At 36.2% G+C, this 12,700-nt stretch overlaps 1 protein-coding gene across 1 annotated transcript in view; it reads left to right on the top strand.

The window, feature by feature from the left end:
* LOC119836335 overlaps positions 1 to 12,700 on the top strand; it is a 24,574-nt gene that overhangs the window by 3,771 nt on the left and 8,103 nt on the right. Inside the window, exons 2-7 of the mRNA XM_038361637.1 lie at positions 646 to 701; positions 8,824 to 8,967; positions 9,997 to 10,107; positions 10,572 to 10,702; positions 11,271 to 11,393; positions 12,124 to 12,700. The exon at positions 12,124 to 12,700 is cut by the window's right edge and continues 977 nt beyond it. Coding sequence (XP_038217565.1) covers positions 646 to 701; positions 8,824 to 8,967; positions 9,997 to 10,107; positions 10,572 to 10,702; positions 11,271 to 11,393; positions 12,124 to 12,700 — 1,142 coding nt within the window. The remainder of the gene's footprint in view (positions 1 to 645; positions 702 to 8,823; positions 8,968 to 9,996; positions 10,108 to 10,571; positions 10,703 to 11,270; positions 11,394 to 12,123) is intronic.

The raw sequence follows: 12,700 nt of genomic DNA on the forward strand, positions 1-12,700 counted from the left end.
GTAATAAATGTTATTTGCAGTTAACAATTTTCTTTTTTCTTTATTACAATATTTATGGCAAGACTAGGTATATTACCAGTTTATTTTCAATCAGGAATAAAACTAAAAATAATATTTTTAATATTTTGTTATTACTCGATAACTCGTAGTTTTCAACCAATTGACGTGAATCTTTTTGTGTTTGTTGAGAAGGTGTCAGTTTGCGCTATTATAGAATCAAGTGTGGTACCTCGTTACTAGGGACCTCTTTGATGATGAACTTAAAGATTTATTTTACTATTCAAAGAGGAATATAATTTTATTGCTTTTAAAATGTCTACAATACCACTGTAGGTAGGTACAAAGCAGGCGACCCTCTAATATTGACTGTAATTTAAGACATTAAAGTCTAGACTAAAGCAGGGACTCTAGGTTGGGAGACTAATTTTAATACCTAATATTTTTATGCTTGCGACGACTTAAATATTTTTCGATGTCTGTAGAAATTAATTTAATTGTATTAAAAATTAAAGGAACCACTTACAGTCTTTTTATACAATTTTCATTTTCTATATTACTAGGATAGGAGGATCACTAAGAATTAGGATTTGAAAAGTTTAAAAAGTGATTTAATTAGCTAACAGTTATTATATTTGTTTGTTACAGGTGAGTGTGTGAAATTATTTCAAGATTGTGACGATGAAAAGGAGACTGAAGGGGAGGTAAGTGAAAGGGAAAAGGGAGGAGAGTCTATTGGGACTTAGTTATTTACTTGGTCATCTATCTGCGTGAGTTTTCTTCGAATTATTCCATTCTGAGCTAATCGGGGAAAGTCTACAGGTAAATACTAAATTTCATTGAGATACAGACTTGGTTCAAAGTCTAACAGATAGTCTAGATTTAAATTCATAGGAAGGAACATGTACTTTTTAGGGTAACACGGGGTGTGTTTACCTCCTGGCTCACTAGGAGGGGCGGGGTTTTTAGGAGTTCACTTATATTGATTGCATATACAAGTAACGGTCACCAATCCATGTGTGGGTGATATATTGTGTTTGTGTGTATAACGTCCGCGAATGCGTATCGATGAAAATTTACTTTCACTGCGCTGTCGACCTGGATACGTAAACTGCGCTGCGTTTATGCAATCCTGGTACGTTTTATTTTATTTTAATTTTTAATATCGTGCTTCTATTTATTCGACTTCGATTCGAGTTAGAGGGCAAATTGGGCCAGTTCGCTCCGGGGACGTTACCACACCCCCCATAGAAAATCGGCGTAAAATAGTAACTTGAATGTCCCTGCGTTTAGTTCGGAGAGTGGGGGTTTCTGAGGCCCGTATTAATTCATAAACCCTTTAATTATTACACACATATTAAAGTCAGCAAGCAATTAAAGCATTAGCATATAAAAGCCCTTACGAATATCGGGATAAAAAGTCGCTTATATGTTATTTCCGTTGTCCAGCTATCTACGTACTAAATTTCATTGCAATCGGTTCAGTAGGTTTTGCGTGTAAGAGCAACAAACACACACACACATCCTTACAAATTTTCGCACTTATAATATTAGTAGGATAGGACTATTAAGTATTACTTTTTATATATATTAAGTATTATATTAGTAATATTAGGTATCCTAGTTCTATCTTATCATTTTTGTGTCATTATATGTTCAATAAACTACTCAATCAGAATATATATTTTTTAATAATGCATTGTATCAAATATTTTAAGGCATTATAAAACACGATTTTAGCTTATACAGTCCCAATAAAACTGTTTTTTTCACGTTTTACTTGACAAGTATTTTGCATGCATATTATTTCAGAAGTAACTTTTGTATTTATTGTATGTTTGCAGCGTTATCACGCAAAAACCACTGGACCGATTTTGAAAAATTCTTTCACCATTAGGAAGCTGCAACTTCACTGAGTGACATAGACTATATAAGCACTACGGGCGGAGCTGGGGCCAACGGCTAGTTTCATATATGTTAATTATTATTATGACAGTGTCGTATTTTGTGGTTAGGAGCTGTGGTTATTGACACCTTCCGGTAAAATAATTATCTTATCTATGTATACTAATATTATAAAGCTGAAGAGTTTGTTTGTTTGTTTGAACGGATAAATCTCAGGAACTACTGGTCGGATTTGAAAAATTCTTTCAGTGTTAAATAGCCAATTTATTGAGGAAGGCTATAGGCTATATATGTACCACGGGCGAAGCCGGGGCGGACCGCTAGTCTATTATAATATACTTTACGTACGAATTGCAAATGAGAATCTGCCAGAGAATATTTATTCTGAATGTTTAATTACCAAATATCTGTATATAATTAAGTTACAAGGAATTAACTAATTAAATAATAATTTTGTATTAATGAACCTGTTCTGATAATAAAAAAAAAATAGCTTCATATTGTGTGTTCCATACCATCTGACGCTTGACGCGATTGTCGCCCACTTTACACGGACAGATTGAATTCAAACTCTGTACCTACACTTATCGCGGATCGGTGACAATACAATAGTTTCATGAGTTTATCTTGTTATCCTGCAAAGGTTCGCCGAAATTAAATAATTTCCTTACATATCAAAATAGTTAAAGATCGTTTAAGACAATTAAGTTGATACCATCATGATAGCTTGTTTTTCAGTTCTTTATCTCTAACTTTATTTATTTTAAACTCTTTGTTCTGTGAGTTGTTGTAAATTTTTACTTTTCATTCTCTGTTCAATGTCATAGTCGGCAAATGGGCTGGTGGGTCACCTGGTGGCAAGCACTACCACCGCCCATGGACATTTCCAGAGGCGTAAGATCGGTTGCAGAAGCATTACATCTCTGCTAGGTAATAGTAAAGGAATTACTGATGATGGGGTATAAAGGAAAAGGCTGGGAAGGGTAAGAAAAAGGATCGCGGGCTTCTCTTTCATTTATTTCCTTTTCAGACATTATTTATCGGCAGATGATGAAAACTTGACCGCGTGTTTCATCATTACATGACGTGACGTGTCTGAGACTTTCCTGGTAAATTTATCATTACGATTAATTTTTTTATGTGGTTTATATGAATTGTAGAGGCATATCCTTCAAGTTTAATTACCTATATAAAAGGCCAACACATTCGCAGTTTCCGTTATTAGGTAAAGTTTATTGGGAAACGCATAAATTGCTAAATATTTATATTAAATATTACACTTCCCTATTGAGTTACCTAATATGTCACAATGTTATGAATATTTATTAATTTTAATATATATTTTAAAAGATGTTTTATTTATAAACGTTTTTGGTAGCAAACAATCCAACCGTAAACGGAATGGATACTGCGCAGTTAGAAGCAAAAAAAAAACTACTGATTCACGGGTCAAGTACCAGGCGTTCATAATTACTATGGAAGTGAGATCATCGACTACGAAATATATAAACCTACGTTTCGGGAGTCCCTTCCAAGGTAATCTAATCTTTATATCGATCACGTTTGGTACCGTTATCACGTGAGATAAACGTGCTGTTAAAATAAAAGTGGATGGCAAATTTGTGCCAAGGTTCATTATGCTGTTGCGTCAACTCATTACAGTCGCCCAGACCACTCGACGCCCATTTCAATACTACATTGATTTATTTTTCAATCCTTTATTAGACGCTGTATTCCTTTAAGCGGTGCACTTTGTTTGAAAATAGAATGCGATCACAATTAAGCGTTTTAAGCGGCCGATATGCGAAGCCATTTAATATATGGAATAGTTTAAAGCACTTTAAGCTTGAAACGTGTATTTTCAGCACGGCAACAGCGTATCTATGTCAGAAGGGCTCGGGGGAAGCTGTGACGTAAAAGTGCATTCGAATTTCGAGTTATTAAAAAGTCATATGTAGAAGTTTATAAAATAGAACTTAGCTTTTATCGTTACACGGTAAGGTTCAAATTCAATTGCACTTCCGAATCACCTTGATATTTTTCATTACGACAAGGTCGATTGCGCCATGATTTTACATTTTATAGTATATGAAGTGGGAATAAGGTTGATTTTTGGATAGCTATTTGTATTTAGTGGTGACACGAGGCGATTACCATACAAAGGCCGATTGGATTTGAACGTCGACTCTACGAGTGTTAACCAGAGATTGTTAATTTAATCATTAATTCGATAAATAATTAACTTAATTCCGATGGTGACGGACTGAAAACACATCTAGACCGAAGATAATAAATCTTTATTATAAAAGACTTTATTACTAATTATTTCTAGATATACTATTTTTTTTCATTTTTATTTCATGTGTTAACAATATATACATACATAATGTATATATTGTTAATATAACACATCGTTGACTATATACAATATTATATTGGAAATAGGGTTTTTGCTCTTTTAAAACTTTGTTTTGACATTTTCATTAATACGCTTATCATATATGTATTCCTAGTACTTATGCGCGAATTGTATTAGGTTTTATTTCATTCATTAATCAATTAAAAAGAAGAACCTAGAAATAATAATAATTCACAGTTAGTTAGTTACTATTTTATAGTTTACTATATTTTTCGCAGTAACCTACCTAAGTTAAAGATGATAATATGTGCATACCAAACATACATACATACATATTCGATTACCTTATATACCTTGAAACGTAGCTTACATGTGCTACGCCCACTGACGACAACAAGAGCTCACATGTATTAATTAGAAGCACGCAAATAAAAAATAAAACAAACTAACAGCAGTATCTATCTATCTCTATTTATTATTTAGCGAATTTTTGCACTAAGCCAAATTTCCACACGCTACTAGGATATCATGAAAACTAGGAGATATGATAAAAAATTTGCGCGAACATTGTTCGAAAATTAAACGCCGTATCATCTAGGCCAAAGGCGTTTAGAATGAGACAGTGTGCGTAAGAGGCGCAGGAGCGTATGAGACAGCGATATAGATGTTTGTCAACATCGCGCAATTTTAAATTTAGAATTCATTTCCGCGTTATAGTGTTGCCACGTTTGTGGAATACTAAGATAATCGGGCAGTTCATTTTGTGTGTATATGAATGGTTATTTTTAAACAATGTAAATAAATAAATAAATGTGTTGATATTCTAAGTTTATTTAAGATTTTTCTATGGGTATCTATTAATGAACTTATAATCTTTGCACATCCAGATAACTACATATGCTACTGATATTAGAAATGCGAAAGTTTGTAAGAATGTGTGGTTTGGTAATTTTTCACGCAAAAACCGCTTATCCTATCTGTATGAAATTTGGCACGGGGATAGATTATAGTCTAGATTAGCACATAGGCTTCTTTCTAATCGGGTACCACGCGAGTGACGCCGCGGGTTACAGCTAGTATTTATTATTTTCTATACATAAGTGCACATGACCTGAATATTTATTCTTTTATGTTCAATCTTCATAGTTAAAAAATATAAATATAGTTATGTACAATATGGACGATTGAATAATACCATATGGCCTGCTAGTGTTAAACTGTTTGTTTGTTGCAGTTCAAACTATAAATTACTAAATCATTATAAGCCTAATTTATTCATAAATAACATTATATTTAATTTTTTTTTTGTAGTAAGTTTAGCTTGATACAATACAATGATAACGGCATTGTAAATACACAAATTCAATTTCAATGATAAGCAATTGTATTTGTTCAATTAGACGTCTTCTAGAAGCGCCTTTAAATAGATTATCTATACTAATATTATAAAGCTATAGAGTTTGTTTGTTTGTATGCACTAATCTGATTTGAAAATCCTTTTAGTTTTAGATTGCCCATTTATTGAGAAAGGCTATAGGCTAATAAAAGTAATTAATATTGATTAATAAAAAAAAACCTTTTTTTTGAATACTTTTTATTTAATATTTATTTTTATTTAATATTTGATTTTTGAATACTGGCGACCCTTATCAAAATAATAAAATAAACTCATGAAGTGATTGTTTGTCACTGATCCTAGATAAGTGAACAAAATTTGAATAAAATCTGTCCGATTTAAGTGGGTCTAAATCGAGTCTAAAGGAGTCGGTTATATACCAACATATAGATGAAGCTTGTAATGGGGAAAACATATATACTTAATTTAATAAATAAAGTATGTTTTCCCCATTACTTAGAAAAAATATATACAGAAGGAAAAGTGAGCCAAAGTTCATTAATATAAACACACACACACATAATTCCTGTGCACAGACCCTCACGAAATGGCCCAAATGTGCCCAATGACCTATTACAAAGAAAATAAGAAATTATAAATAAAACTATAATAAATTATTTATAGATAGAGATTATTGCTCTACAGATAAAAGTTGCATAGTGATAAGCCTATCAGTGTTTTTAGGTCACTTTCAGTATTATGTAATATTATGAAATCCTAACATTGTAACGTTCGTTTTAATATAAGTACAATTAAGAGACGGCACATTAGTGTCCCCCTTACAATATTTCAGGCATACATATTACACATTATACATTTACAAAGCAAATTAAAAGATCGCGCATGGCAACATGGTAAATATAATGTCAAATGACTAGCTGTTTTGCTCTATTTTCTGATAAGGTATGAAAATATTTTATAACAACGAATCAATTTTATTAACTTATAAGTATAGTTAAATAAAAATATCTGGAAAAATTTAAAATATTTTCACGAATTCAGTCGGATTTTATATACAAGTATAGATAAAATATGTAAAATTGGTTTTGTATTATATACCTACAGGAAACCTATTCATAAATAAACATGACTTGAATATTTTTAATGAGTTGTCTATATAATTTATTCGTTGTCTTATGCAATACTTTATAATGTTTCCATAGCTATAAGTAAAAGTACACACAAACGTGGTGTGTTTCATGATTTTTCAACATTTCCCGCCAAAAATGTAACTTTTTTTTAATACATAGTAAAAACACAAAGGCGTCTGCATTTACGTAACCTCTTTGTTCTTATCTAGAACGCGGCTATGTCAGTGTCGGGGTGTGGCTTGCAGCGCCCTTGACACACATTCTATGCAACCCCTTGAAAAATCTCCAATCGCTTTAAGCGTACCTCCGTCTAGTAACACTGTGAACTATGAAGCGCTCGTATCGCTGAACGTTACAGAGTGCTCTACTTTCAAGCGCTTGAAGAACAGTACCGTTTAGAAGGGCCGGGGAAGTAGGTCGCTGCAGCGCTGAATTTGAAATGTACGTTCTATTTTTAAAAGTAGGGCGTTAGCAACAGGGCCTCCCGAATTGGGACGAATTTGTAAGGGCGGGAATTTAATCTGTGATATTCTATATCTATACTCTTATGTTTTAAATATTTTCGTATGATAGAATTCTTTAGACTCTAATTTCAAAATGATCACCAGCAAAATAAATTTTGTTTCAAGGATTTCTGTAATTGCGTAAATTAAAAGATACTAATTACCATTTTATAGATCACAGTTATTTATTTTGCAATGGACTAGATACAAAAAAACAAATGTTTTAATTGTGATGTATATATCCTTTGTTTTTTGAGGTAATTGAAACAGCCTTCGTTCAATGGTATCAAATGCACTGTGGAACGAAAAGGACAAAATTTTATTTACACTAATATTGTTATAAGGAGGCTAATTTTGTATTTTTGTATGTTTGTAACGATTTCACGCAAAAACCACTGGATCGATTTCAAAAATTATTTCACCATTAGAAAGCTGCAACTCTCTGAGTGTCATACGTTATTTGTGTACTACACGCGAAGTCGGGGCGAACAGCTTGTATGTAATATTCTGCACGAATAACGCTTCCTTATAACTTACGCGACCGTTTCTCAATACTTTAATGCTGCAAATTTTGACAATCTGTGTTTTTGCCCATATCCTTTTCTTTACCCTATCCAGTCATACCTTTATTCCCCTAAATCCTATCCTTATCCCTTTTATAAAAGCACCACTTGTGTGACGTCATACAACAAATAACATAATAGTATCATACCAGAGTTTTAACTTTTAACATTTGCTACCGCTTCGGAAAGCAGTATTTGGCCGACAAGAAACTGTGTATTTATTTGCCGATTTTCTATTTAACTTCCCCGGTGCGAGATGGCCGAATTTATGCCGAAGCGCCACTCCCAGGTCAAATTCCAGGTCCATGTTTATGTAAAACAATGAATAAAGATAATTAGTATTAAATATAAATCACTACAAACAGAATAATTAAGTATACTTACGCGATTAACAAATAATGATAGGAATTTTTCGATTCGAAACAATAACAATATTGTTAACTCTAATTTGCATCGATCATCTAATCGTGGTATACTTAATTATATCATCATTAGGGCATACTTAAAGTCAGGTCTATTTATTCAATTAGACTAATAAATCGCTTTTGAACGGTTGCATTACATATAATATTTAAAGCACCGGCCCGGAAAGCAGTTTCACTGTTTCGAAGCTCTGTTAATTATAATCTAGGTAAGCAATTTTAGATCAGATAAACAAATCGAACACTCTGTATTCCGTCACCTTGACTGTCGGTGTGCGAGTCGGACTCGTGACATTAAGGGTTCTCTGTACGTCTGGAATAACCCTCTAACTGCCCCCCTACTATTTTATAGTTTTGGTATCATTCGCTCACTATTATTGACGTTATATGGAGCCAAAGACACTCCAAATCGCCTATTCATAAACTACTAAAATACTGTGAATGAGGCTGACACTTTGCTGAACTGGTTCATATACAAACTAGACTGTTAATACTTTTGTATGCAGTTTTAAAGAAATAATTGTTATTATTACTTGAATAAATCAATTATAGTATCATTGTATAAAGTTTGTACGATAAAATTTCAGATGCACAGTAACGAGCCAGCGCCCACCGGCGGGCCGGCGCTGCTGCAGCAGCTCGGGCGGCTGATCGTGCGCTCGCGCAGCAGCAGCCCCGCGCGCGGCGCCGCGCCGCCGCACCGCCACAAGTTGCCCTCCACCAGCAAACAGGTCAGTTGCGCTGCTTCGCCTGCCTTTATTGGTGCAATTGGACCAGGGTACTAGGGTTTAGCAGCCTTCCACCAGCACACAAGTTATCTGCCCTGCTAGCTATGTAACTGCAATTGGAGCAGGGTATCAGAGTAAAACGGCCTTCCACTAGCGAACTGATCAGTAGTTATTTAGCATAATATAGCGGCTGGAGCCACAGCGGCTCTAGCAGTTAAGCAGTCCAGCAGTTGAGCCCCTTAATTCTATCAGCAGACACTTTCGTCCCGGCGTTGTGAAAGTGTACAGGGCGAATCAAACAAACTGTATTTTAAGCTTTATAGAAGATAACTAAATGGGACTTACTTCCCATGGCCAGAGATGTAAATACGTTAGTTCTACTGAATGCAACGGCTCCTACTCTCCCGTAAAAGTGAATCGACCTATGCGACATCTGTTTAATTATACGATGACGTTAAATTCAAACATTTATTTATTCAATTAGACTTCTTATAGAAATTCTTATAGGAATTTTGAATCGTCATTTTACACAGTTTTACATTTATCGGGTTCGGAAAGCAGTTTCTACAGAGAAGAGCCGGCAAGAAACTCTGTAGTTAATAACTCTAGGTTACAATTAAGAATGAGTTGAATAATATCATTCGCGCACAAACAGACAAATAGAGTATGCTAGTCCTATCTTACCTTTATATATTTTATTACTTTTTCTTTCTTATAAATTCTTCACCTTAAAGTAATATTAATGATGTGGGCAGGAGTTATAAACGGGTTTTAAATGAGAAGATCACGGCGTGACTACGCTCATTATAAAGCGTTCGAAATGTGAAATAAAATAATGAATAAATCGTATTTAAAATCCGTTAAAAGTCTTTAATTTCTAAACGTATGTAAAATGTGTACTTGCGTAAATCAAAAATTATATTGTCTTGAATATTGTCGCCTAAGATGTTTGGTTCAGCAAAACTTTCCTCTAACTCCTCACAAATATATCTTCTTCTATCCATTTTTAAGCCACATTTTAAACAATTCCAGATAGTAACCCAGCCGAAGTCAGATTCGGACGAGCCCCGGCCGGGCATCGAAGCGCAACTCAACAACCACGTCCAGTCCCTGTGGAATGAGCAGATACCGATCTGTATTGAGGTGGGTGCTGTCCACTTCTTCCCTCCCTTCAGCTCTCCTCGGCTTGGTGACATGTGCCGCCTGCCCGCACTTGGCCAGCGAGCTGGATTGTGGCCAATTACCATGCCAGCACTATTGCCATGCCATTTGTCTGGGAACTGTTAAAAATAATGAATAATTTTATCGTTCATTTGGAAACGTGAAAAAAAAGTGAAGTCTCCTGTCCCGAAATGGGGTATGGGACAGATGATATATATCTGTTTCACTGGTCGATTTTCTTTATGGACAAGTAGCATACAAACAGAATCACTGAATTTTACGTTCATACGTTAATAAATACGCTACGTATGATTTTCTTAATATTTGTCTAGCAAAAGCTTTTTTATTCGAGGGATTAATTGAAGAACCGTATTTGGTTCGTCGAAATTCATAAAATTTTCCACTGGATGTACCTTAAAGTTAAACCTGAAACCAACTCTTTGCAGGTGCTCCTGGCGCCCTCCTGCCAAGATTGCTACATGTCCATGTGTCGGCTGGAGGAAAACGCCGCGTACGACAAGTTGCACGCGCCGCGCGGCCTCCTGCTCGAGCGGTGGACCATGAACGCTGTGAGCAAGTGAGTGCGATACGACACGACGCCATACGACATTTGTACGATACGATACGCTTCATTTAACACACACACGAAGGCACAAAAACACAAAGAACTTGACATTATACATAACTAGCTGCGCCCCGCGGTTTCACCCGCGTAAGTCCGTATCCCGTAGGAATATCAGGATAAAAAGTTGCCTATATGTTATTCCAGTTGTCCAGCTGTCCACGTACTAAATTTCATTGCAATCGGTTCAGTAGTATTTGCGTGAAAGAGTAACAAACACACACATCCTTAGAAACTTTCGCATTTATAATATTAGTAGGATAGTAGGATTAAAGTTTAACACATTGAAAATAACAAGAAAAAATCAAATTTGTACCAGATCCAAAGAAAGGTCTAACGTCTCTATTACTATGACATATATAGTAATATCAAATGCATATCATCTATGAATGACATTATTTGGCCCTTCTATTAATACATTATAGAATAAAAATGATTCTCAAAAGATCATGAAAAGAATCTTCTTCTACTCTAAAAGAAAAACTGCATCGTCTCGAAAATGAAATTTGTCCACGCATCCCAGCAAGCCGGAGAGCCCGCCGGCGATCTCGCCGCTGTGGCTGCTGAACGCGGTGCGCTCGCAGCTGCACTTCTCCCAGCTGTCGGCCTGGCGCGCCACGCTGCGCCGCGACCAGCCCCAGCGGAGGTATGCGTCTGCGTGTGCGGGGACCACCGTGTTTACCATTTCTATGTTCTCTGAATAAACTGTCCACCTGGGACAGTTTATTCAGAGAACATAGAAATACAATAGCAGTTGACAGTTTTTTGCAAAATTGTTAAGTTACTAAATAGGAGAGGGGGGGGGGGGTGTATTAACTTTGAAATAAAAGGAGAATCTTAAAAAATTGGTTCACGAAGTAAGAAGTTATATGAGGTGATATACAGACAAAAAATATAGTCGAATTCATAACCTCCTCCTTTTTACTAGGTTGGAAAAGCAAACAAGGAATAAAACAGGGCAGAGACAAACATGCGCTGTTTGGCAAACAGCACATACTTTTTGAACCGACTTCAAAAAAGGAGCTGGTTCTCAATTTGCGTTAAAGTTTCCAACAGACTTCCAGAATAAGGAGGAGGTTTACAATTTCACTCTATTTTGTTTTGGGATTGTTTGTCTTTCTGACTGGGTGGACCGATTTTGATGTTCTTTTTTTTCTTATTGTTCGGTGCTTCTCGTGTGGCCTAATATTTGTCTAGTTCAACAATTTGAAAACGGTTTAGTTTTTTTTCTTAAACCATGTTTATTAAGTCAGTTTATTAATTGTTGTTTGTATTTGTTAACATAATAAAAGTCATCTCTCCTTTTGTCTCGCTGCTACAGCGAAAAAAAGAACCAAACACACACATAACCTAATTAATTTTCATATGATTTCCAGAAGAAAGCTCAGCCACGAGACGTGCAACATAAAGAAGATAGAAGCAAATTGTGACGACGCGGACTTGGAGGAGCGCAAGCTGAACATCGTCTACTCCATCAAAATGGCCGCCGACTACAACATGGCGGACTTCTCCCGCCCGCCCACCGACCACACCTTCCCCATCGCCAACATCGGCAACAACATCTACCTCAGGGTCGTCCTCCACAGCCTCCCGCGCCTCCAGGAGATACCGCACGTCAAGTGCTCCTGCAAGCGGAGGACCAGCAAGGAGATACCGCCCGGCGTGCACGAGGAGCTCATAGGGAAGCTGAGCGACCTCACCATCGGCCGCAAGTACCCCTCCGATGCGATCAACTCCAACGTCGGCAGCGCCAGCCGGCGCCTCTCCATCATCTCCAACCCTGGCTCCACCGAATACTTGTACTCGACCTGTGATAAAAAGGACATCCTGGACGACAGGATGCTCACGCCGTGCAGCGAGAGCGGGAAGCACAAGTGCAGCTGCGACGACGAGTCCGACGAGAGGAAGGCGCCGAAGAAGCTGGACGAGAGGAGGCTGAAGGAGATCGCGAAA

The sequence above is a fragment of the Zerene cesonia genome, chromosome 24, assembly GCF_012273895.1.
Source record: "Zerene cesonia ecotype Mississippi chromosome 24, Zerene_cesonia_1.1, whole genome shotgun sequence".
Lineage (NCBI taxonomy): Eukaryota > Metazoa > Arthropoda > Insecta > Lepidoptera > Pieridae > Zerene > Zerene cesonia.